The sequence below is a fragment of the Leuresthes tenuis genome, unplaced genomic scaffold (assembly GCF_036924035.1).
Source record: "Leuresthes tenuis unplaced genomic scaffold, fLeuTen1.0.hap1 SCAF_5, whole genome shotgun sequence".
In the NCBI taxonomy this organism is placed as follows: Eukaryota; Metazoa; Chordata; class Actinopteri; order Atheriniformes; family Atherinopsidae; genus Leuresthes; species Leuresthes tenuis.
Genome location: NW_027325359.1, coordinates 36,867,893 through 36,894,080, shown reverse-complemented (window position 1 = coordinate 36,894,080; position 26,188 = coordinate 36,867,893). Strand labels below are relative to the sequence as shown.

Here is a 26,188-nt window from a genome sequence, read left to right as displayed (position 1 = left end):
GAAGCAAACAAAGTGATGAATAACAAGATGGATTCATGAGAACATGGTGGAAACAAAGCAGGAATAAATGAGTTAATATTAAAACAATTAAACAAAACGGTCAGTTCAAACGTGTTTAACTCTTAATGTATTAAACTTTAGATAAAGATGTTTTTAGACGTTTATTTTGTGTTTCCTATTTAATCTTTTCCTCTTTCTTTTTACAGATTCATTAGTTTTCCTGATATTTGATATTCTTCATGTTTCAGAACAGATTTGATCCAGTTTCATTCATCAGAGCAGTTTAAAAACAAGTTTCAGCATCATTTTTAACATTATCACTGTTCTTTTTTAAAATTTTTCTCTTAAATTTGGGCAAAATATGAAATATGAATTGAACCCACAGATATATGTTGATGCAGAGCGCCCCCTGCTGGTCTGAGAGGAAACAAACTCAGTTTATGTTCAAGGAGGGAGCAGTCATCATCATCTGCTGCCTCCTCTAAGGGTAAACTTTGGCCTCCTCTAAGGGTAAACTTTAGCCTCCTCTAAGGGTAAACTTTGACCTCCTCTAAGGGTAAACTTTGGCCTCCTCTAAGGGTAAACTTTAGCCTCCTCTAAGGGTAAACTTTGACCTCCTCTAAGGGTAAACTTTGGCCTCCTCTAAGGGTAAACTTTGGCCTCCTCTAAGGGTAAACTTTGACCTCCTCTAAGGGTAAACTTTGGCCTCCTCTAAGGGTAAACTTTAGCCTCCTCTAAGGGTAAACTTTAGCCTCCTCTAAGGGTAAACTTTAGCCTCCTCTAAGGATAAACTTTGGCCTCCTCTAAGGGTAAACTTTAGCCTCCTCTAAGGATAAACTTTGGCCTCCTCTAAGGGTAAACTTTGGCCTCCTCTAAGGATAAACTTTGGCCTCCTCTAAGGGTAAACTTTAGCCTCCTCTAAGGGTAAACTTTGACCTCCTCTAAGGGTAAACTTTAGCCTCCTCTAAGGGTAAACTTTAGCCTCCTCTAAGGGTAAACTTTAGCCTCCTCTAAGGGTAAACTTTGACCTCCTCTAAGGATAAACTTTGGCCTCCTCTAAGGGTAAACTTTAGCCTCCTCTAAGGATAAACTTTGGCCTCCTCTAAGGGTAAACTTTAGCCTCCTCTAAGGGTAAACTTTGACCTCCTCTAAGGGTAAACTTTAGCCTCCTCTAAGGGTAAACTTTAGCCTCTTCTAAGGGTAAACTTTAGCCTCCTCTAAGGATAAACTTTGGCCTCCTCTAAGGGTAAACTTTAGCCTCCTCTTAGGGTAAACTTTAGCCTCCTCTAAGGGTAAACTTTAGCCTCCTCTAAGGGTAAACTTTAGCCTCCTCTAAGGGTAAACTTTGACCTCCTCTAAGGGTAAACTTTAGCCTCCTCTAAGGGTAAACTTTAGCCTCCTCTAAGGGTAAACTTTAGCCTCCTCTAAGGGTAAACTTTGACCTCCTCTAAGGGTAAACTTTAGCCTCCTCTTAGGGTAAACTTTAGCCTCCTCTAAGGGTAAACTTTAGCCTCCTCTTAGGGTAAACTTTAGCCTCCTCTAAGGGTAAACTTTTACCTCCTCTAAGGGTAAACTTTAGCCTCCTCTAAGGGTAAACTTTGACCTCCTCTAAGGGTAAACTTTAGCCTCCTCTCGGGTAAACTTTGACCTCCTCTAAGGGTAAACATTGACCTCCTCTAAGGGTAAACTTTAGCCTCCTCTAAGGGTAAACTTTGACCTCCTCTAAGGGTAAACTTTGACCTCCTCTAAGGATAAACTTTAGCCTCCTCTAAGGGTAAACTTTAGCCTCCTCTAAGGGTAAACTTTGACCTCCTCTAAGGGTAAACGTTAGCCTCCTCTAAGGGTAAACTTTAGCCTCCTCTAAGGGTAAACTTTAGCCTCCTCTAAGGGTAAACTTTAGCCTCCTCTAAGGGTAAACTTTAGCCTCCTCTAAGGGTAAACTTTAGCCTCCTCTAAGGGTAAACTTTAGCCTCCTCTAAGGGTAAACTTTAGCCTCCTCTTAGGGTAAACTTTAGCCTCCTCTAAGGGTAAACTTTAGCCTCCTCTTAGGGTAAACTTTAGCCTCCTCTAAGGGTAAACTTTAGCCTCCTCTAAGGGTAAACTTTAGCCTCCTCTAAGGGTAAACTTTAGCCTCCTCTAAGGGTAAACTTTGACCTCCTCTAAGGGTAAACTTTGACCTCCTCTAAGGGTAAACTTTGACCTCCTCTAAGGGTAAACTTTGACCTCCTCTTAGGGTAAACTTTAGCCTCCTCTAAGGGTAAACTTTGACCTCCTCTAAGGGTAAACTTTGACCTCCTCTAAGGGTAAACTTTGACCTCCTCTAAGGGTAAACATTGACCTCCTCTAAGGGTAAACTTTGACCTCCTCTAAGGGTAAACTTTAGCCTCCTCTAAGGGTAAACTTTGACCTCCTCTAAGGGTAAACTTTGACCTCCTCTAAGGGTAAACTTTGGCCTCCTCTAAGGGTAAACATTGACCTCCTCTAAGGGTAAACTTTGACCTCCTCTAAGGGTAAACTTTGACCTCCTCTAAGGGTAAACTTTGGCCTCCTCTAAGGGTAAACTTTGACCTCCTCTAATGGTAAACTTTGGCCTCCTCTAAGGGTAAACTTTGACCTCCTCTAAGGGTAAACTTTGACCTCCTCTAAGGGTAAACTTTGACCTCCTCTAAGGGTAAACTTTAGCCTCCTCTAAGGGTAAACTTTGACCTCCTCTAAGGGTAAACTTTAGCCTCCTCTAAGGGTAAACTTTGACCTCCTCTAAGGGTAAACTTTAGCCTCCTCTAAGGGTAAACTTTGACCTCCTCTAAGGGTAAACTTTGACCTCCTCTAAGGGTAAACTTTAGCCTCCTCTAAGGGTAAACTTTGACCTCCTCTAAGGGTAAACTTTGACCTCCTCTAAGGGTAAACTTTGACCTCCTCTAAGGGTAAACTTTAGCCTCCTCTAAGGGTAAACTTTGACCTCCTCTAAGGGTAAACTTTAGCCTCCTCTAAGGGTAAACTTTGACCTCCTCTAAGGGTAAACTTTGACCTCCTGGGGCATGTGACCCCACTGTCTGATTTTCTTATCACTCTGTACCAGAACAAACTCATGCTGATGAAGACGAACCACATTTCCCATAATTCCACTGTGAAATCACAGCTGCTCCCTGCTCTGTGTGCGTTTCCGCCTGATGGGGGCTGGCTGCGTTTTGGTGTGTTTCTGTGTGTGTGTTTGTCCCCACAACGTCACTAATACATGTTGACAGAGTAAAGGCTGCAGATGGTCTCTCAGCAGCTTCCTGACACTGACAGACTGCAGCCTCTCCGGGTTATTTATTACCCAGAGTGCACCTTGCTGCGTCCCACACACACAAACACGAGATCTGGAAACAGAAGCAACTCAGTCAACACAGGACCAAACATCAGAACCTCACACTGGACTTCTCCTCTTCTTATTGTTCCCACATTACTAACTGAAGCTAACGCTAACAGCTTAGCTAATGAAGATGACGTACACCAGCTTCTAAGGAGTTACTGCTGCTCCTTTCTGAAAGATGAACATTATTGTTCCCACATTACTTTGTTAGCTGAAGCTAATGCTAACAGCTTAGCTAATGAAGATGACGTACACCAACTTCTAAGGAGTTACTGCTGTTCCTTTCTGAAAGATGAACATTATTGTTCCCACATTACTTTGTTAGCTGAAGCTAAAGCTAACAGCTTAGCTAATAAAGATGACGTACACCAACTTCTAAGGAGTTCCTGCTGTTCCTTTCTGAAAGATGAACATTATTGTTCCCACATTACTTTGTTAGCTGAAGCTAACGCTAACAGCTTAGCTAATGAAGAGAAGTACACCAACTTCTAAGGAGTTACTGCTGCTCCTTTCTGAAAGATGAACATTATTGTTCCCACATTACTTTGTTAGCTGAAGCTAACGCTAACAGCTTAGCTAATGAAGATGACGTACACCAACTTCTAAGGAGTTACTGCTGTTCCTTTCTGAAAGATGAACATTATTGTTCCCACATTACTTTGCTAACCGAAGCTAACGCTAACAGCTTAGCTAATGAACGTACACCAACTTCTAAGGAGTTCCTGCTGTTCCTTTCTGAAAGATGAACATTATTGTTCCCACATTACTTTGTTAGCTGAAGCTAACGCTAACAGCTTAGCTAATGAAGATGACGTACACCAACTTCTAAGGAGTTCCTGCTGTTCCTTTCTGAAAGATGAACATTATTGTTCCCACATTACTTTGTTAGCTGAAGCTAACGCTAACAGCTTAGCTAATGAAGATGACGTACACCAACTTCTAAGGAGTTACTGCTGCTCTTTTCTGAAAGATGAACATTATTGTTCCCACATTACTTTGTTAGCTGAAGCTCACGCTAACAGCTTAGCTAATGAAGATGACGTGCACCAACTTCTAAGGAGTTACTGCTGTTCCTTTCTGAAAGATGAACATTATTGTTCCCACATTACTTTGCTAACCAAAGCTAACGCTAACAGCTTAGCTAATGAAGATGACGTACACCAACTTCTAAGGAGTTCCTGCTGTTCCTTTCTGAAAGATGAACATTATTGTTCCCACATTACTTTGTTAGCTGAAGCTAACGCTAACAGCTTAGCTAATGAAGATGACGTACACCAACTTCTAAGGAGTTACTGCTGCTCTTTTCTGAAAGATGAACATTATTGTTCCCACATCATTCCTTTAGCTGAAGCTAACGCTAACAACTTAGCTAATGAACATACAACAACTTCTAAGGAGTTACTGCTGCTCTTTTCTGAAAGATGAACATTATTGTTCCCACATTACTTTGTTAGCTGAAGCTAACGCTAACAGCTTAGCTAATGAAGATGACGTGCACCAACTTCTAAGGAGTTACTGCTGTTCCTTTCTGAAAGATGAACATTATTCTTCCCACATTACTTTGTTAGCTGAAGCTAACGCTAACAGCTTAGCTAATGAAGATGACGTACACCAACTTCTGAGGAGTTAATGCTGTTCCTTTCTGAAAGATGAACATTACTGTTCCCACATTACTTTGTTAGCTGAAGCTAACGCTAACAGCTTAGCTAATGAAGATGACGTACACCAACTTCTGAGGAGTTACTGCTGCTCCTTTCTGAAAGATGAACATTATTGTTCCCACATTACTTTGTTAGCTGAAGCTAACGCTAACAGCTTAGCTAATGAAGATGACGTACACCAACTTCTGAGGAGTTAATGCTGTTCCTTTCTGAAAGATGAACATTACTGTTCCCACATTACTTTGTTAGCTGAAGCTAACGCTAACAGCTTAGCTAATGAAGATGACGTACACCAACTTCTGAGGAGTTACTGCTGCTCCTTTCTGAAAGATGAACATTATTGTTCCCACATTACTTTGTTAGCTGAAGCTAATGCTAACAGCTTAGCTAATGAACATACACCAACTTCTGAGGAGTTATTGCTGTTCCTTTCTGAAAGATGAACATTATTGTTCCCACATTACTTTGTTAGCAGCAGCTAACGCTAACAGCTCAGCTAATGAAGTCTCAGCTTTAAAGGAGCAGAGCAGCTGCTTTAGCTAAATCCTCGTTTCTTTGTTCGTCTCTGAAACTTTCATTAATAAATAACTGGTTTCATGTTCCCAAGCAGAGCCGCTGCCATGGTAACATTGTAATCAATACTGCTCGGGTTCCTCGGCGAGAGCCGAGATAAGAACAGGAAGCAGAGACCGACCCAGAAAACTATCAGCGCCTCTGAAGGAAAACCCGAAAGTTTGATTTCATTCAGACTCTCTGGGATCATGTTTTTTCATTAATTAAATTATAAAGTTCTCCTGTCCATCATCCAGGGTTTCTATGGCAACGCTGTCAGGTTTTATTCAATAATGACATCATGAAACAGGTTTTCCATCAGAGGGTTTGGTTCTGGTTCTGCATCCGATCCACACTCAGAAACGCTCCTCATGGACAGACTTCCAGCGCCCGCCCGCCTGCCTGCGGCGCCGTGCGTCATCGAGCCAAACGGACGCCGCACGCCTCTGATCAGACGCCAGATCCTGCTGCTGCTGACGGACTGAACTCAGAGTCCAGCTCCAATCAGAGGGAGGCTGCAGTAATCCGATTACTGTAGCCTGTGGCAGCACTTTATTTACCTTTTTATCTTTATTTTTCACTTCCAAACTCTGATAATAAACTAATAATCTGTATTATCTGTGATATCTGAGAGAAGCTTCCCGTAAAAACCCGATCAGATGATGTAATACCTGCAGCTGCAGTCCTCAAACTGCTGCTCTCGCAGCTTTCTGCTCACCCTGACAGCTCAGGTGTGTTCCCCACCTGATTAATCACCCAGCCTGCCGCGGTTCTGCCGAGCTCAGCGCCCACTCAGGTGACCCGGCAGGTGCAAGACAAACGACAGCTCAGGTAGGAGCTCGGCGCCGTTCACCCCTGCTACTCGGGATGTTTCCATGGAAACCAACAGAACAGGTCCAGCCCTCATGAAGAAAAGAGAGGGCAGAACCAAGGTCCGGTCGGTTCTGTCGGCTGTGCTGAGATGTGTAGAACCGCTGCGTTACCACAGAAGAAGAGCAGGTGTTTGGACCTTGGTGCGTTTGGGGCGGAGCTCTGAGGAGATGAGTCACAGACCAACAAAGATGAAGTCTTAAAGGTGAGGAGGCTGCAGCCGGATCACAGGTCAGAGGTCAGAACACGTGTGGATGACGTCATCTGAGGGGGAGGAAGACTGAGCTGAGAAGGCTCCTCTGTCTGCTTCAGCGCCTGTGGGCGTGGTCACGTGATGGCGGCCTGCAGATTCCCCTCTTCCCTCTGAGCGGACGCCTCTCTCTGGTCAGCACAGGAAGTGACCTCATACAGAGGGAGATGTTGACCTGCTGAACAACGAGTGGCTGCTGGAGGCTGGAGAGCATGAGGTGGAGCTCTGATGGAGACTGATGGAGGTCCTGATCTTCTTAGGTTTACTGCCACACCTGCTGCTGGTGGCTCTCAGCTGTTCCCAGTATAAATTCTGCTCATCTCCATCATCTCCTCCTTGGTCCTCCCCTCAGAGCCTGGCTCTGAAATCTGAGAACAAACTGATCAGTGCAGCCACTGAAACCGGTTATTACCGAGGAGAGAGTTTCCCCAGAGGAGCTGAAACAGTCCTTCAGTGGTTCTTTAGCTGGTTCCTGTGCTAGTTCCTCAGCTGGTTCCTGTCCTAGTTCTTTAGCTGGTTCCTGTCCTAGTTCTTTAGCTGGTTCCTGTCCTGGTTCCTCAGCTGGTTCCTGTCCTGGTTCCTGTGTCCTGGTTCTTTGGCTGGTTCCTGTCCTGGTTCTTTGGCTGGTTCCTGTCCTGGTTCTTTGGCTGGTTCCTGTCCTGGTTCTTTGGCTGGTTCCTGTCCTGGTTCTTTGGCTGGTTCCTGTCCTGGTTCTTTGGCTGGTTCCTGTCCTGGTTCCTCAGCTGGTTCCTGTCCTAGTTCTTTAGCTGGTTCCTGTCCTGGTTCCTCGGCTGGTTCCTGTCCTGGTTCCTCGGCTGCTCCCTGTCCTGGTTCTTCGGCTGGTTCCTGTCCTGGTTCTTCGGCTGGTTCCTGTCCTGGTTCCTCGGCTGCTCCCTGTCCTGGTTCCTCGGCTGGTTCCTGTCCTGGTTCCTCGGCTGGTTCCTGTCCTGGTTCCTGTCCTGGTTCCTCGGCTGGTTCCTGTCCTGGTTCCTGTCCTGGTTCCTCGGCTGCTCCCTGTCCTGGTTCCTCGGCTGGTTCCTGTCCTGGTTCCTCGGCTGGTTCCTGTCCTGGTTCCTGTCCTGGTTCCTCGGCTGGTTCCTGTCCTGCTTCCTGTCCTGCTTCCTGTCCTGCTTCCTCGGCTGATTCCTGTCCTGGTTCCTCGGCTGCTCCCTGTCCTGGTTCCTCGGCTGGTTCCTCGGCTGGTTCCTGTCCTGGTTCCTCGGCTGGTTCCTGTCCTGGTTCCTCGGCTGGTTCCTCGGCTGGTTCCTGTCCTGCTTCCTGTCCTGGTTCCTCGGCTGGTTCCTGTCCTGGTTCCTCGGCTGCTCCCTGTCCTGGTTCCTCGGCTGGTTCCTCGGCTGGTTCCTGTCCTGGTTCCTCGGCTGGTTCCTCGGCTGCTCCCTGTCCTGGTTCCTCGGCTGCTCCCTGTCCTGGTTCCTCGGCTGCTCCCTGTCCTGGTTCCTCGGCTGGTTCCTGTCCTGGTTCCTCGGCTGGTTCCTGTCCTGCTTCCTCGGCTGGTTCCTGTCCTGCTTCCTCGGCTGGTTCCTGTCCTGGTTCCTGTCCTGGTTCCTCGGCTGGTTCCTGTCCTGGTTCCTCGGCTGGTTCCTGTCCTGGTTCCTCGGCTGGTTCCTGTCCTGGTTCCTCGGCTGGTTCCTGTCCTGGTTCCTCGGCTGGTTCCTGTCCTGGTTCCTCAGCTGGTTCCTGTCCTGGTTCTTTAGCTGGTTCCTGTCCTGGTTCCTCAGCTGAAACAGTCCTTCAGTGGTTCTTAAGCTGGTTCCTCAGCTGGTTCCTGTCCTTCAGTGGTTCTTAAGCTGGTTCCTCAGCTGAAGCTGTCCTTCAGTGGTTCCTCAGCTGGTTCCTCAGCTGAAACAGTCCTTCAATGGTTCCTCACCTGGTTCCTCAGCTGAAACAGTCCTTCAGTGCTTCCTGTCCTAGTTCCTCAGCTGGTTCCTCAGCTGGTTCCTGTCCTGGTTCTTTAGCTGGTTCCTGTCCTGGTTCCTCAGTTGGTTTCTGTCCTGGTTCCTCAGTTGGTTTCTGTCCTGGTTCCTTAGCTGGTTCCTGTCCTAGTTCTTTAGCTGGTTCCTGTCCTAGTTCTTTAGCTGGTTCCTGTCCTAGTTCTTTAGCTGGTTCCTGTCCTAGTTCCTCAGCTGGTTCCTGTCCTAGTTCCTCAGCTGGTTCCTGTCCTAGTTCCTCAGCTGGTTCCTGTCCTAGTTCCTCAGCTGGTTCCTGTCCTGGTTCTTCAGCTGGTTCCTGTCCTGGTTCCTCGGCTGGTTCCTGTCCTAGTTCCTCAGCTGGTTCCTGTCCTAGTTCCTCAGCTGGTTCCTGTCCTGGTTCTTCAGCTGGTTCCTGTCCTGGTTCTTTAGCTGGTTCCTGTCCTGGTTCCTCAGTTGGTTTCTGTCCTGGTTCCTCAGTTGGTTTCTGTCCTGGTTCCTTAGCTGGTTCCTGTCCTAGTTCTTTAGCTGGTTCCTGTCCTAGTTCTTTAGCTGGTTCCTGTCCTAGTTCTTTAGCTGGTTCCTGTCCTAGTTCTTTAGCTGGTTCCTGTCCTAGTTCCTCAGCTGGTTCCTGTCCTAGTTCCTCAGCTGGTTCCTGTCCTAGTTCCTCAGCTGGTTCCTGTCCTGGTTCTTCAGCTGGTTCCTGTCCTGGTTCCTCGGCTGGTTCCTCTCCTGGTTCTTCAGCTGGTTCCTGTCCTTTGCTCTCAGTCTATTTTCAGACTGATTATATTTCTCACTTTCAGGTTCTAAATGGACCGGCACCATCCTTTCAGGTTCTAAATGGACCGGCACCATCCTTTCAGGTTCTAAATGGACCGGCACCATCCTTTCAGGTTCTAAATGGACCGGCACCACCCTTTAAGGTTCTAAATGGACCGGCACCATCCTTTAAGGTTCTAAATGGACCGGCACCATCCTTCCTGTCTGAAACATCCCACAAACTGGAACGACTGGAGCTCATTCATCTCTTCTTCTTGGCTTTTAGCTCCAGTCTGACTTCCTTTTAGGTTCTGAGTTCTGCCTTTATTGGGTTTGTTGCTGCTGGGTTCGGGTTCGACTGATTTATTATAGATTTATTCCCATTATTGTTGGTTATTCCTGAGCTTTAGTTACTGTTATTTTTACAGCTGTTAGTTACTTCACTTTGTGGATGAACTCCACCCTGATGATGGAGCTGCTGGTTGTGCCTGGATGACAGCTCCGGTTCTTTGTCAGAACCTCTGTGTGGTTCTGGACTCATTTTAAACACATCAGGACAGCTTCAGTGGAATTAAATTAAACCGATCGATGGAGGAGACGCTGAGAGGAACAGGATAGTGTCACCTGATACTCAGGAGGATCGATAGAAACACAGAACAGAACCAAACGGGCCGAACCGCAGAACAAACAACAACAACACATGGTACCAACACTGAGGGGGGGGGTTAAATGTACATGAGAAGCACTGACCTGAGCTGTGCTGCAGCACGGTGTCGGTCAGGTCCTGCAGGCACACCAGCAGCAGCACCGACCCGGTTCCCAGCAGCAGCAGGAACCACAGGGAGCAGGGAACCTTCATCCTCCTCTGGTCCTGCAGCCGACAGTCCACCGGGCTCAGTCCAGACCGCAGAACACCTGAGGACAGCAGAACCTGAGTGATCCACAGCAGAACCTGAGTGATCCACAGCAGAACCTGAGTGATCCACAGCAGAACACCTGAGTGATCCACAGCAGAACACCTGAGTGATCCACAGCAGAACACCTGAGTGATCCACACAGCAGAACCTGAGTGATCCACAGCAGAACCTGAGTGATCCACAGCAGAACCTGAGTGATCCACACAGAACCTGAGTGATCCACAGCAGAACCTGAGTGATCCACACAGAACCTGAGTGATCCACAGCAGAACCTGAGTGATCCACAGCAGAACACCTGAGTGATCCACAGCAGAACCTGAGTGATCCACAGCAGAACCTGAGTGATCCACAGCAGAACACCTGAGTGATCCACAGCAGAACCTGAGTGATCCACAGCAGAACACCTGAGGACAGCAGAACCTGAGTGATCCACAGCAGAACCTGAGTGATCCACACAGAACACCTGAGTGATCCACAGCAGAACCTGAGTGATCCACAGCAGAACACCTGAGGACAGCAGAACCTGAGTGATCCACAGCAGAACCTGAGTGATCCACACAGAACACCTGAGGACAGCAGAACCTGAGTGATCCACAGCAGAACCTGAGTGATCCACACAGAACACCTGAGTGATCCACAGCAGAACCTGAGTGATCCACAGCAGAACACCTGAGTGATCCACAGCAGAACCTGAGTGATCCACAGCAGAACACCTGAGGACAGCAGAACCTGAGTGATCCACAGCAGAACCTGAGTGATCCACACAGAACACCTGAGGACAGCAGAACCTGAGTGATCCACAGCAGAACCTGAGTGATCCACACAGAACACCTGAGTGATCCACAGCAGAACCTGAGTGATCCACAGCAGAACCTGAGTGATCCACAGCAGAACACCTGAGTGATCCACAGCAGAACCTGAGTGATCCACAGCAGAACCTGAGTGATCCACAGCAGAACACCTGAGGACAGCAGAACCTGAGTGATCCACAGCAGAACCTGAGTGATCCACACAGAACACCTGAGTGATCCACAGCAGAACCTGAGTGATCCACAGCAGAACACCTGAGGACAGCAGAACCTGAGTGATCCACAGCAGAACCTGAGTGATCCACACAGAACACCTGAGGACAGCAGAACCTGAGTGATCCACAGCAGAACCTGAGTGATCCACACAGAACACCTGAGTGATCCACAGCAGAACCTGAGTGATCCACAGCAGAACCTGAGTGATCCACAGCAGAACACCTGAGGACAGCAGAACCTGAGTGATCCACAGCAGAACCTGAGTGATCCACACAGAACACCTGAGGACAGCAGAACCTGAGTGATCCACAGCAGAACCTGAGTGATCCACACAGAACACCTGAGGACAGCAGAACCTGAGTGATCCACAGCAGAACCTGAGTGATCCACAGCAGAACCTGAGTGATCCACAGCAGAACACCTGAGGACAGCAGAACCTGAGTGATCCACAGCAGAACACCTGAGTGATCCACAGCAGAACCTGAGTGATCCACAGCAGAACCTGAGTGATCCACAGCAGAACACCTGAGTGATCCACAGCAGAACCTGAGTGATCCACAGCAGAACACCTGAGTGATCCACAGCAGAACCTGAGTGATCCACAGCAGAACACCTGAGGACAGCAGAACCTGAGTGATCCACAGCAGAACCTGAGTGATCCACAGCAGAACCTGAGTGACCCACACAGAACACCTGAGGACAGCAGAACCTGAGTGATCCACAGCAGAACCTGAGTGATCCACAGCAGAACACCTGAGTGATCCACAGCAGAACCTGAGTGATCCACAGCAGAACCTGAGTGATCCACAGCAGAACACCTGAGTGATCCACAGCAGAACCTGAGTGATCCACAGCAGAACACCTGAGGACAGCAGAACCTGAGTGATCCACAGCAGAACCTGAGTGATCCACAGCAGAACCTGAGTGACCCACACAGAACACCTGAGGACAGCAGAACCTGAGTGATCCACAGCAGAACCTGAGTGATCCACAGCAGAACACCTGAGTGATCCACAGCAGAACCTGAGTGATCCACAGCAGAACCTGAGTGATCCACACAGAACCTGAGTGATCCACAGCAGAACCTGAGTGATCCACACAGAACACCTGAGGACAGCAGAACCTGAGTGATCCACAGCAGAACCTGAGTGATCCACAGCAGAACCTGAGTGACCCACACAGAACACCTGAGGACAGCAGAACCTGAGTGATCCACAGCAGAACCTGAGTGATCCACAGCAGAACACCTGAGGACAGCAGAACCTGAGTGATCCACAGCAGAACACCTGAGTGATCCACAGCAGAACCTGAGTGATCCACAGCAGAACCTGAGTGATCCACACAGAACCTGAGTGATCCACAGCAGAACCTGAGTGACCCACACAGAACACCTGAGTGATCCACAGCAGAACCTGAGTGATCCACAGCAGAACCTGAGTGATCCACACAGAACCTGAGTGATCCACAGCAGAACCTGAGTGATCCACAGCAGAACACCTGAGTGATCCACAGCAGAACCTGAGTGATCCACAGCAGAACACCTGAGGACAGCAGAACCTGAGTGATCCACACAGAACACCTGAGTGATCCACAGCAGAACCTGAGTGATCCACAGCAGAACACCTGAGTGATCCACAGCAGAACCTGAGTGATCCACAGCAGAACCTGAGTGATCCACAGCAGAACCTGAGTGATCCACAGCAGAACACCTGAGTGATCCACAGCAGAACCTGAGTGATCCACACAGAACCTGAGTGATCCACAGCAGAACCTGAGTGATCCACAGCAGAACCTGAGTGATCCACAGCAGAACACCTGAGTGATCCACAGCAGAACCTGAGTGATCCACAGCAGAACACCTGAGGACAGCAGAACCTGAGTGATCCACAGCAGAACCTGAGTGATCCACACAGAACCTGAGTGATCCACAGCAGAACCTGAGTGATCCACAGCAGAACCTGAGTGATCCACAGCAGAACCTGAGTGATCCACACAGAACCTGAGTGATCCACAGCAGAACCTGAGTGATCCACAGCAGAACACCTGAGTGATCCACAGCAGAACCTGAGTGATCCACAGCAGAACACCTGAGGACAGCAGAACCTGAGTGATCCACAGCAGAACCTGAGTGATCCACAGCAGAACCTGAGTGACCCACACAGAACACCTGAGGACAGCAGAACCTGAGTGATCCACAGCAGAACCTGAGTGATCCACAGCAGAACCTGAGTGATCCACAGCAGAACACCTGAGGACAGCAGAACCTGAGTGATCCACAGCAGAACACCTGAGTGATCCACAGCAGAACACCTGAGTGATCCACAGCAGAACCTGAGTGATCCACAGCAGAACACCTGAGGACAGCAGAACCTGAGTGATCCACAGCAGAACACCTGAGTGATCCACAGCAGAACCTGAGTGATCCACAGCAGAACACCTGAGTGATCCACAGCAGAACCTGAGTGATCCACAGCAGAACCTGAGTGATCCACAGCAGAACACCTGAGTGATCCACAGCAGAACCTGAGTGATCCACAGCAGAACACCTGAGTGATCCACAGCAGAACACCTGAGGACAGCAGAACCTGAGTGATCCACACAGAACACCTGAGGACAGCAGAACCTGAGTGATCCACAGCAGAACCTGAGTGATCCACACAGAACCTGAGTGATCCACAGCAGAACACCTGAGTGATCCACAGCAGAACACCTGAGTGATCCACAGCAGAACCTGAGTGATCCACAGCAGAACCTGAGTGATCCACAGCAGAACACCTGAGTGATCCACAGCAGAACCTGAGTGATCCACAGCAGAACCTGAGTGATCCACACAGAACACCTGAGGACAGCAGAACCTGAGTGATCCACAGCAGAACCTGAGTGATCCACAGCAGAACCTGAGTGATCCACACAGAACCTGAGTGATCCACAGCAGAACCTGAGTGATCCACAGCAGAACACCTGAGGACAGCAGAACCTGAGTGATCCACAGCAGAACACCTGAGTGATCCACAGCAGAACCTGAGTGATCCACAGCAGAACCTGAGTGATCCACAGCAGAACCTGAGTGATCCACACAGAACCTGAGTGATCCACAGCAGAACCTGAGTGACCCACACAGAACACCTGAGTGATCCACAGCAGAACCTGAGTGATCCACAGCAGAACCTGAGTGATCCACACAGAACCTGAGTGATCCACAGCAGAACCTGAGTGATCCACAGCAGAACACCTGAGTGATCCACAGCAGAACCTGAGTGATCCACAGCAGAACCTGAGTGATCCACAGCAGAACACCTGAGTGATCCACAGCAGAACCTGAGTGATCCACAGCAGAACCTGAGTGATCCACAGCAGAACCTGAGTGATCCACAGCAGAACACCTGAGTGATCCACAGCAGAACCTGAGTGATCCACAGCAGAACCTGAGTGATCCACAGCAGAACCTGAGTGATCCACACAGAACCTGAGTGATCCACAGCAGAACCTGAGTGATCCACAGCAGAACACCTGAGTGATCCACAGCAGAACCTGAGTGATCCACAGCAGAACCTGAGTGATCCACAGCAGAACACCTGAGTGATCCACAGCAGAACCTGAGTGATCCACAGCAGAACCTGAGTGATCCACAGCAGAACACCTGAGGACAGCAGAACCTGAGTGATCCACAGCAGAACCTGAGTGATCCACACAGAACCTGAGTGATCCACAGCAGAACCTGAGTGATCCACAGCAGAACCTGAGTGATCCACAGCAGAACCTGAGTGATCCACACAGAACCTGAGTGATCCACAGCAGAACCTGAGTGATCCACAGCAGAACACCTGAGTGATCCACAGCAGAACCTGAGTGATCCACAGCAGAACCTGAGTGATCCACAGCAGAACACCTGAGGACAGCAGAACCTGAGTGATCCACAGCAGAACCTGAGTGATCCACAGCAGAACCTGAGTGACCCACACAGAACACCTGAGGACAGCAGAACCTGAGTGATCCACAGCAGAACCTGAGTGATCCACAGCAGAACACCTGAGTGATCCACAGCAGAACCTGAGTGATCCACAGCAGAACCTGAGTGATCCACAGCAGAACCTGAGTGATCCACAGCAGAACCTGAGTGATCCACAGCAGAACACCTGAGTGATCCACAGCAGAACCTGAGTGATCCACAGCAGAACCTGAGTGATCCACAGCAGAACCTGAGTGATCCACACAGAACCTGAGTGATCCACAGCAGAACCTGAGTGATCCACAGCAGAACACCTGAGTGATCCACAGCAGAACCTGAGTGATCCACAGCAGAACCTGAGTGATCCACAGCAGAACACCTGAGTGATCCACAGCAGAACCTGAGTGATCCACAGCAGAACCTGAGTGATCCACAGCAGAACACCTGAGGACAGCAGAACCTGAGTGATCCACAGCAGAACCTGAGTGATCCACACAGAACCTGAGTGATCCACAGCAGAACCTGAGTGATCCACAGCAGAACCTGAGTGATCCACAGCAGAACCTGAGTGATCCACACAGAACCTGAGTGATCCACAGCAGAACCTGAGTGATCCACAGCAGAACACCTGAGTGATCCACAGCAGAACCTGAGTGATCCACAGCAGAACCTGAGTGATCCACAGCAGAACACCTGAGGACAGCAGAACCTGAGTGATCCACAGCAGAACCTGAGTGATCCACAGCAGAACCTGAGTGACCCACACAGAACACCTGAGGACAGCAGAACCTGAGTGATCCACAGCAGAACCTGAGTGATCCACAGCAGAACCTGAGTGACCCACACAGAACACCTGAGGACAGCAGAACCTGAGTGATCCACAGCAGAACCTGAGTGATCCACAGCAGAACCTGAGTGATCCACAGCAGAACACCTGAGTGATCCACAGCAGAACACCTGAGTGATCCACAGCAGAACCTGAGTGATCCACAGCAGAACACCTGAGGACAGCAGAACCTGAGTGATCCACAGCAGAACACCTGAGTGATCCACAGCAGAACCTGAGTGATCCACAGCAGAACACCTGAGTGATCCACAGCAGAACCTGAGTGATCCACAGCAGAACCTGAGTGATCCACAGCAGAACCTGAGTGATCCACAGCAGAACACCTGAGTGATCCACAGCAGAACCTGAGTGATCCACAGCAGAACACCTGAGTGATCCACAGCAGAACACCTGAGGACAGCAGAACCTGAGTGATCCACACAGAACACCTGAGGACAGCAGAACCTGAGTGATCCACAGCAGAACCTGAGTGATCCACACAGAACCTGAGTGATCCACAGCAGAACACCTGAGTGATCCACAGCAGAACACCTGAGTGATCCACAGCAGAACCTGAGTGATCCACAGCAGAACCTGAGTGATCCACAGCAGAACCTGAGTGATCCACAGCAGAACACCTGAGTGATCCACAGCAGAACCTGAGTGATCCACAGCAGAACACCTGAGTGATCCACAGCAGAACACCTGAGGACAGCAGAACCTGAGTGATCCACACAGAACACCTGAGGACAGCAGAACCTGAGTGATCCACAGCAGAACCTGAGTGATCCACAGCAGAACCTGAGTGATCCACACAGAACCTGAGTGATCCACAGCAGAACCTGAGTGATCCACAGCAGAACCTGAGTGATCCACAGCAGAACACCTGAGGACAGCAGAACCTGAGTGATCCACAGCAGAACCTGAGTGATCCACAGCAGAACACCTGAGGACAGCAGAACCTGAGTGATCCACAGCAGAACCTGAGTGATCCACAGCAGAACAGAACAGAACTTCAGAAGAAGAGCAGAACTCTGACTGATTAAAGATGAATCCTCCTCCTCCTCCTCCTCCCATGAGGCCGAGCAGGACATCTGTTTCTGTGCAGAACAGCTCATCTCAGCAGGAAGCGACCGCACAGGTAACATGCACGCTAACGTGCACACTAACGTGCACGCGCACACGTGCACACTGTGAGGCAGCAGCTTTGCTGAGCCTCAGCTGCTTGAACACAGAGGAGCTGGAAACACTGAAAGGTTCAGCGCCTCCAGAACCTTCTCCTCAGCAGACCTTTACATCACTTCCTGTCAGCCGGATGAAAAGCAGCAGAACCGTCCTCAGACTGAAACCGGACCTTTAAACCCGTCCTCAGACTGGAACCGGACCTTTAAACCCGTCCTCAGACTGGAACCGGACCTTTAAACCCGTCCTCAGACTGAAACCGGACCTTTAAACCCGTCCTCAGACTGGAACCGGACCTTTAAACCCGTCCTCAGACTGGAACCGGACCTTTAAAACCGTCCTCAGACTGGAACCGGACCTTTAAACCCGTCCTCAGACTGGAACCGGACCTTTAAACCCGTCCTCAGACTGGAACCGGGCCTTTAAACCCGTCAGTCAGACTGGAACAGGACCTTTAAACCCGTCCTCAGACTGGAACCGGACCTTTAAACCCGTCAGTCAGACTGGAACCGGACCTTTAAACCCGTCCTCAGACTGGAACCGGACCTTTAAAACCCGTCCGTCAGACTGGAACCGGACCTTTAAACCCGTCCTCAGACTGGAACCGGACCTTTAAACCCGTCCTCAGACTGGAACCGGACCTTTAAACCTGTCCGTCGGACTGGAACCGGACCTTTAAACCCGTCCTCAGACTGAAACCGGACCTTTAAACCCGTCCCTCAGACTGGAACCGGGCCTTTAAACCCGTCCTCAGACTGGAACCGGGCCTTTAAACCCGTCCTCAGACTGGAACCGGACCTTTAAACCCGTCCTCAGACTGGAACCGGACCTTTAAACCTGTCCGTCGGACTGGAACCGGGCCTTTAAACCCGTCCTCAGACTGGAACCGGACCTTTAAACCCGTCCTCAGACTGGAACCGGACCTTTAAACCCGTCCTCAGACTGGAACCGGACCTTTAAACCTGTCCGTCGGACTGGAACCGGACCTTTAAACCCGTCCTCAGACTGGAACCGGACCTTTAAACCCGTCCTCAGACTGGAACCGGGCCTTTAAACCCGTCCTCAGACTGAAACCGGACCTTTAAACCCGTCCTCAGACTGGAACCGGACCTTTAAACCCGTCCTCAGACTGGAACCGGACCTTTAAACCTGTCCGTCGGACTGGAACCGGACCTTTAAACCCGTCCTCAGACTGGAACCGGAGCAGAACTGCAGGTGATCAGCTGGGTTTGAATCCTCCTGCATGGAAACACTCAGCTGCTCTGTTCAGGCTCCAAAGTTTCAGCTAAAACAGTTCATTGATCCAGCTGAACTCCCCGTAAAGCTGCTCTCAGTCTCATGTTTTCCTGGTTCTTTGGTCAGAAACTGGGTCTAAAATCAGACTTCCTGTTAAACCCTTTCAGCCTGTCGCTCTGCTCTGATAAAATCCTGATTTTAGAACCACAGAATCACCGATAAAGCAGCTGAAAAACAGCGTCTGAACTCAGCTGGACTCAGCTGACGGACTTCAGTCAGTACTGACTGGGTGCCGCTGCAGTATGAGACCTCTCTCTCTTCTTCTGTGGTTTCCATCTGGTTAAAGCACACACGACTCGTTTCTCACCTTCATCTGTCCCAGATCCTCTTCATTTTCTTCTTCTGTCTTTGTGTAAAAACTCCTCAGAAAGCTGCCTCCTCCACCTTCTTCTTCATCACTTTCTGAGCTGAGCTCTTCTTCTTCTTCTGTCTTTGTGTAAAAACTCCTCAGAAAGCTGCCTCCTCCACCTTCTTCTTCATCACTTTCTGAGCTGAGCTCTTCTTCTTCTTCTGTCTTTGTGTAAAAACTCCTCAGAAAGCTGCCTCCTCCACCTTCTTCTTCATCACTTTCTGAGCTGAGCTCTTCTTCTTCAGGTCTTTGTGTAAAAACTCCTCAGAAAGCTGCCTCCTCCACCTTCTTCTTCATCACTTTCTGAGCTGAGCTCTTCTTCTTCTTCTGTCTTTGTGTGAAAACTCCTCAGAAAGCTGCCTCCTCCACCTTCTTCTTCATCACTTTCTGAGCTGAGCTCTTCTTCTTCTTCTTCTGTCTTTGTGTAAAAACTCCTCAGAAAGCTGCCTCCTCCACCTTCTTCTTCACCTCCTTTCTGAGCTGAGCTCTTCTTCTTCTGTCTTTGTGTAAAACTCCTCAGAAAGCTGCCTCCTCCACCTTCTTCTTCTTCACCTCCTGAGCTGAGCTCTTCTTCTTCTGTCTTTGTGTAAAAGCTGCCTCCTCCACCTTCTTCTTCTTCACCTCCTGAGCTGAGCTCTTCTTCTTCTGTCTTTGTGTGAAAACTCCTCAGAAAGCTGCCTCCTCCACCTTCTTCTTCATCACTTTCTGAGCTGAGCTCTTCTTCTTCTTCTTCTGTCTTTGTGTAAAAACTCCTCAGAAAGCTGCCTCCTCCACCTTCTTCTTCACCTCCTTTCTGAGCTGAGCTCTTCTTCTTCTGTCTTTGTGTAAAACTCCTCAGAAAGCTGCCTCCTCCACCTTCTTCTTCTTCACCTCCTGAGCTGAGCTCTTCTTCTTCTGTCTTTGTGTAAAAGCTGCCTCCTCCACCTTCTTCTTCTTCACCTCCTGAGCTGAGCTCTTCTTCTTCAGGTCTTTCCTGTCAGACAGGAACCTGCAGTGACACCTTCTGATGCCCTTTTCTGTTTGATCAGAGACTAAAAGCTGCTGCAGCTGGGTGACTCGGTCCCTCGGACTCTGCTGAACCTCCGTCTCTCTCATTCTTCTTGTCCTTCGGTCATGAAAGCGTCCGCCTGAAGCAACACTTGTGACTTTTGTCTGGAGGAGGTCGGACAGCTGAGCTGGAGATATTTATAGATCAGAGTGTGATCTGCTCCCAAACCAAAGGCTATTTTCATCCCTCACAGCAGAGCCTGCAGAACCTGCTGCAGCGTCTCGCTCCCCGGTGGTTCCCGTCCTCGCCCTGGTTGCCCTGGTTACCCTGGTTACCTCATGCCCTCCCCTGTGTGTCAGAGGCAGATTGTCTCGTCTCCTTCAGCAGCTTTCCAGCGTTATTAAAGCGTATAGCTGATCCTTTTCCTTCCCGTTTTGTCTGATTTTGCACCTGTTCTTTGGATTTTGGGCCTTGGACCCTATAAATAACCCTGAGAACCGACCGTCTGCCTGCTTTTGTGTCACCAGTTCCTGGTTCTTGGTGTGTAGCCGACTCTCTTCTGCTGCTACTTCAAGTCTTCGTCCAGCAGGGACACGGGATGTTGAGGCTACAGATGAACCCTAAGCCCCTCAGAGCTGCCAGGATGTCTTTATTTCTCAGCAGCTGAAATTGTTTCACTTTTCACTTTCACTCCACAATAAAATGTTTGTTTTGTTTGAATAAAAACTGAAAAACGGATTCAAATAAGGTCCGATTCTGGTTTCTGCTTCTTTTCATCTTTCCTCCGATAAAGAAGGTGAAGAAAAGTAAAACAGCTGAGCTTCAGGAAGTCCTAGAAGCCTTAATGTGGGCCTTTCAAAACAAAAGCCCAGAGAATAAAGTGAGCCTGAGCTCATCACCACCAGGTAATAAAGGTAATAAAGGTAGTTACGCATCATCCTATGGAGTGGTGCGGCCCAGAAGCTGTGCTCCAGCTTTCTGTAATCAGAAGAAGTGCATGATGGGAAGTGTTGTTTCCCCCAAAGTGCGCGCTGCCGTCAGGAATAAACGAAAAGAAACTTCATAAAGTAAAGTAAATCAGATGCGATTTCAGGAGGAAAATAGCTCTAATATCTCTGGCAGCGTGTCGGGTCTGCGGCGGAAATGAAGAACGGCAGCAGAGTGGAAATCATCTCGTTCACTGCGGCGAAAAGAAAGAAATGTTTCATCTGTTTTATCTCTTAGTTTCAATCCGTGGAAGAAGAAGTTTATTAAAAGCTCGTGCTTACAACATGCACACGCATTTCAACAAGTTCTCGCGCGCCAAAAAAAGAAAAAGAAAAGAAAAGAAATTTCTCCGGCGCGCCGCGATCACCATGGAAACGGCAGGAGAGAAGCACGTGTCCCACGAGTCTGGGCAGATCACTGATAATAATATGAGGGGTGATAGACCTGTCCAAGCCCCCCCGGCACGTGCAACTCGGTTAAATAACAGTCAGCTGGTCCAGCCGTAGGTAAAATCTCGTCTCGTGCGTCTCGTCACGCCCCAAATACCAAGTTAAACCCACAGAAACTCCTGCTGCTGCCGCAGAATTAACTTGTTCAGACTCGCTGTGCTTAAAACAAAGAGAAGCTCAGAGTCCAGCTGCTAAAAGGCAGAATCTGTACCAGATGCAGACAGAAAGGCTGATAAACCTGTTCAGGTCAGAGGCTTCGGGTCGGATCTGCAGACAGAACCGACCCAGTAAATAACGCCACAGCTCAGCCGTCCTGTTCATTCAGTCTGTTAGAAAATCAGATTAATGCAGAGTTCTTTCAGGGAACTCCTGCAGATCAGAAGTGATGAAGGTGATGAAGAGGCAGAGCCCCCCCACAGGCTGCCTGAATCCTGCTTTGTTTGAATAAAAGCTTTGGACTTTGAAACCTTAAAGACGTCCGGTCTCAGGCTGCCTCCTCACTGGGTCCATGTCTGACTGAGTCTCAAACAAACCCAGCCTTAGAGGAGTCCAAACGGCTCCATCAGTGTTTCACTGATAACATTTAGATTAGATTCAAACCGCAAAAACCAAAGAAAACTCATCAGAGTCAAAGTCTGACAGAATCCCAGGAAGTAGTCTCATCCCATCCTTTAACTCAGTGTGTGGTGGAGGAGGGAAACATCGAAAACATGCAGGGCAGTGGGTCATGAGGACCGGAATTGAGAAACACTGCTTTAACTCAACTTTTTACCTGCTGTCACCTTTAATTCTTGAGATTTGACCCAAAATGATTCAAACTTTCATTTAAATGGATGGATGGATACCGATTACAGCGTTTCCTCGTGTGGAACGTTGTCGTCCATCAGCAGAGTCCTGAAGGGGGTTAGGGTCCATCAGCAGAGTCCTGAAGGGGGTTAGGGTCCATCAGCAGAGTCCTGAAGGGGGTTAGGGTCCATCAGCAGAGTCCTGAAGGGGGTTAGGGTCGGTCCCCAGAGTCCTGAAGGGGGTTAGGGTCGGTCCCCAGAGTCCTGAAGGGGGTTAGGGTCGGTCCAAGTCCTGAAGGGGGTTAGGGTCGGTCCAAGTCCTGAAGGGGGTTAGGGTCCGTCAGCAGAGCCCTGAAGGGGGTTAGGGTCGGTCCAAGTCCTGAAGGGGGTTAGGGTCGGTCCAAGTCCTGAAGGGGGTTTGGGTCGGTCCATCGCCAGAGTCCTGAAGGGGGTTAGGGTCGGTCCAAGTCCTGAAGGGGGTTAGGGTCGGTCCAAGTCCTGAAGGGGGTTAGGGTCGGTCCAAGTCCTGAAGGGGGTTAGGGTCCGTCAGCAGAGCCCTGAAGGGGGTTAGGGTCGGTCCAAGTCCTGAAGGGGGTTAGGGTCGGTCCAAGTCCTGAAGGGGGTTAGGGTCCGTCAGCAGAGTCCTGAAGGGGGTTAGGGTCGGTCCAAGTCCTGAAGGGGGTTAGGGTCGGTCCAAGTCCTGAAGGGGGTTTGGGTCGGTCCGTCAGCAGAGCCCTGAAGGGGGTTAGGGTCGGTCCAAGTCCTGAAGGGGGTTAGGGTCGGTCCAAGTCCTGAAGGGGGTTAGGGTCGGTCCAAGTCCTGAAGGGGGTTAGGGTCGGTCCATCGCCAGAGTCCTGAAGGGGGTTAGGGTCCATCAGCAGAGTCCTGAAGGGGGTTAGGGTCGGTCCAAGTCCTGAAGGGGGTTAGGGTCGGTCCAAGTCCTGAAGGGGGTTAGGGTCGGTCCATCGCCAGAGTCCTGAAGGGGGTTAGGGTCGGTCCATCGCCAGAGTCCTGAAGGGGGTTAGGGTCGGTCCATCGCCAGAGTCCTGAAGGGGGTTAGGGTCGGTCCATCGCCAGAGTCCTGAAGGGGGTTAGGGTCCATCAGCAGAGTCCTGAAGGGGGTTAGGGTCGGTCCAAGTCCTGAAGGGGGTTAGGGTCGGTCCAAGTCCTGAAGGGGGTTAGGGTCGGTCCAAGTCCTGAAGGGGGTTAGGGTCGGTCCAAGTCCTGAAGGGGGTTAGGGTCGGTCCAAGTCCTGAAGGGGGTTAGGGTCGGTCCAAGTCCTGAAGGGGGTTAGGGTCGGTCCAAGTCCTGAAGGGGGTTAGGGTCGGTCCAAGTCCTGAAGGGGGTTAGGGTCCATCAGCAGAGTCCTGAAGGGGGTTAGGGTCGGTCCAAGTCCTGAAGGGGGTTAGGGTCAGTCCAAGTCCTGAAGGGGGTTAGGGTCGGTCCAAGTCCTGAAGGGGGTTAGGGTCGGTCCAAGTCCTGAAGGGGGTTAGGGTCGGTCCAAGTCCTGAAGGGGGTTAGGGTCGGTCCAAGTCCTGAAGGGGGTTAGGGTCGGTCCAAGTCCTGAAGGGGGTTAGGGTCGGTCCAAGTCCTGAAGGGGGTTAGGGTCGGTCCAAGTCCTGAAGGGGGTTAGGGTCGGTCCCCAGAGTCCTGAAGGGGGTTAGGGTCCATCACCAGAGTCCTGAAGGGGGTTAGGGTCCATCAGCAGAGTCCTGAAGGGGGTTAGGGTCCATCAGCAGAGTCCTGAAGGGGGTTAGGGTCCATCAGCAGAGTCCTGAAGGGGGTTAGGGTCCATCAGCAGAGTCCTGAAGGGGGTTAGGGTCGGTCCATCAGCAGAGTCCTGAAGGGGGTTAGGGTCGGTCCAAGTCCTGAAGGGGGTTAGGGTCGGTCCATCAGCAGAGTCCTGAAGGGGGTTAGGGTCGGTCCGTCGCCAGAGTCCTGAAGGGGGTTAGGGTCCATCAGCAGAGTCCTGAAGGGGGTTAGGGTCCATCAGCAGAGTCCTGAAGGGGGTTAGGGTCCATCAGCAGAGTCCTACTCCTGAGGACGACAGGAAGTCGATACAAAGCTCCATCAGAGCTCTGAAGCTCATCCTGCAGGAAGCAGAGGTGTCTTCTTCATGCATTATTAAAGCCTCCCCATAAATAACCAGGAGAAAAGCTGGTTCCTGACTGAGGTTTTTCTCATTAGTGTGTGGAGGATAATGTTTCCTGTGCTCAGGTTAAAGAAACTGAATCCTAAGAGCAGCTCGGGCTGATGAGGTTCTGACATGCAGGCGTGAACATCCTCCCTCAGGAGGAATCAAAGGAGACGCAGCAGAGGATTCTTCTTCTCCTGAGCAGAAAAAGGCAGCTTTAAGCTTTAAGCTAAAACCAGGAACCAGGAGCCATCAGAACCCAGAGAAGGTCCAAATATGCACATATTTGTCTGATTTCAGGACAGTTTTGAACAAAGTTTGAAACAAACAGAGAAATTCACCCTCCGACCCACAGGAACCGGCTTCAGCCGCGGTTTCCATGACGAACCAGTTTGTGCCGACGGGCCGAGCCCAAACACAGACGTGTTCTTAGTTCTTCTTCTTTAATAAAATCAGAACTTTTTCAGCCTTGGATCAGAACCCTCAGCTGAAAAAGCTCATTAACACATCAGTGACATCATGATCACCTTCGCTCCTTCTGCCGGTGGAACCGGACCGGATCGGGCCAACCCTTCAGAACCAACAGGTTCTGGAAACCTGCTTCCTGTCGTCCTCCTGCTCCGGACTGAAGCTCAGAGTGTGTGGCGCTGCGAGGTGTTCAGGACAGGCGGCTATTTTTAGCCGCGAGGAGAGAAATAATTCAGCAGCTCGCTGACTGAGAGGAGCCGCCGCCTCCTCAGGTTGGACCCGGAGGTTCTGTCCTCAGGAGGTTCTGTCCTCGGGAGGTTCTGTCCTCGGGAGGTTCTGTCCTCGGGAGGTTCTGTCCTCAGGAGGTTCTGTCCTCGGGAGGTTCTGTCCTCAGGTCCCTCCTCAGGTTGGACCCGGAGGTTCTGTCCTCAGGAGGTTCTGTCCTCAGGAGGTTCTGTCCTCGGGAGGTTCTGTCCTCAGGAGGTTCTGTCCTCAGGAGGTTCTGTCCTCAGGTCCCTCCTCAGGTTGGACCCGGAGGTTCTGTCCTCGGGAGGTTCTGTCCTCAGGAGGTTCTGTCCTCAGGAGGTTCTGTCCTCAGAACCCTCTGATCTGCCGAGGTTCTGTCCTCAGGAGGTTCTGTTCTCAGATCCCTCCTCAGGTTGGACCCGGAGGTTCTGTCCTCGGGAGGTTCTGTCCTCGGGAGGTTCTGTCCTCGGGAGGTTCTGTCCTCGGGAGGTTCTGTCCTCGGGAGGTTCTGTCCTCAGATCCCTCCTCAGGTTGGACCCGGAGGTTCTGTCCTCAGGAGGTTCTGTCCTCAGGAGGTTCTGTCCTCAGGTCCCTCCTCAGGTTGGACCCGGAGGTTCTGTCCTCGGGAGGTTCTGTCCTCGGGAGGTTCTGTCCTCGGGAGGTTCTGTCCTCGGGAGGTTCTGTCCTCAGAACCCTCTGATCTGCCGAGGTTCTGTCCTCAGGAGGTTCTGTCCTCAGGAGGTTCTGTCCTCAGAACCCTCTGATCTGCCGAGGTTCTGTCCTCAGGAGGTTCTGTTCTCAGATCCCTCCTCAGGTTGGACCCGGAGGTTCTGTCCTCGGGAGGTTCTGTCCTCAGGAGGTTCTGTTCTCAGGAGGTTCTGTTCTCAGATCCCTCCTCAGGTTGGACCCGGAGGTTCTGTCCTCGGGAGGTTCTGTCCTCGGGAGGTTCTGTCCTCAGAACCCTCTGATCTGCCGAGGTTCTGTCCTCAGGAGGTTCTGTCCTCAGGAGGTTCTGTTCTCAGATCCCTCCTCAGGTTGGACCCGGAGGTTCTGTCCTCGGGAGGTTCTGTCCTCAGGAGGTTCTGTCCTCAGGAGGTTCTGTCCTCAGAACCCTCTGATCTGCCGAGGTTCTGTCCTCAGGAGGTTCTGTTCTCAGATCCCTCCTCAGGTTGGACCCGGAGGTTCTGTCCTCGGGAGGTTCTGTCCTCAGGA

General features: G+C 50.4%; 1 protein-coding gene across 4 annotated transcripts in view; it reads right to left on the bottom strand.

The window, feature by feature from the left end:
- Window positions 1-26,188, bottom strand: part of LOC140307777 (carbohydrate sulfotransferase 8-like) — a 40,070-nt gene that overhangs the window by 8,064 nt on the left and 5,818 nt on the right. For 3 of the 4 annotated variants that reach the window (XM_072386781.1, XM_072386782.1, XM_072386779.1), the window contains exon 2: window positions 10,126-10,290. In XM_072386781.1, the coding sequence (XP_072242882.1) occupies window positions 10,126-10,234 (109 nt within the window). In that variant the 5' untranslated portion in view covers window positions 10,235-10,290. Of the gene's footprint in view, window positions 1-10,125; window positions 10,291-18,877; window positions 20,567-26,188 lie in introns of those variants that run through there. The other variant, XM_072386780.1, reaches the window with a different exon arrangement.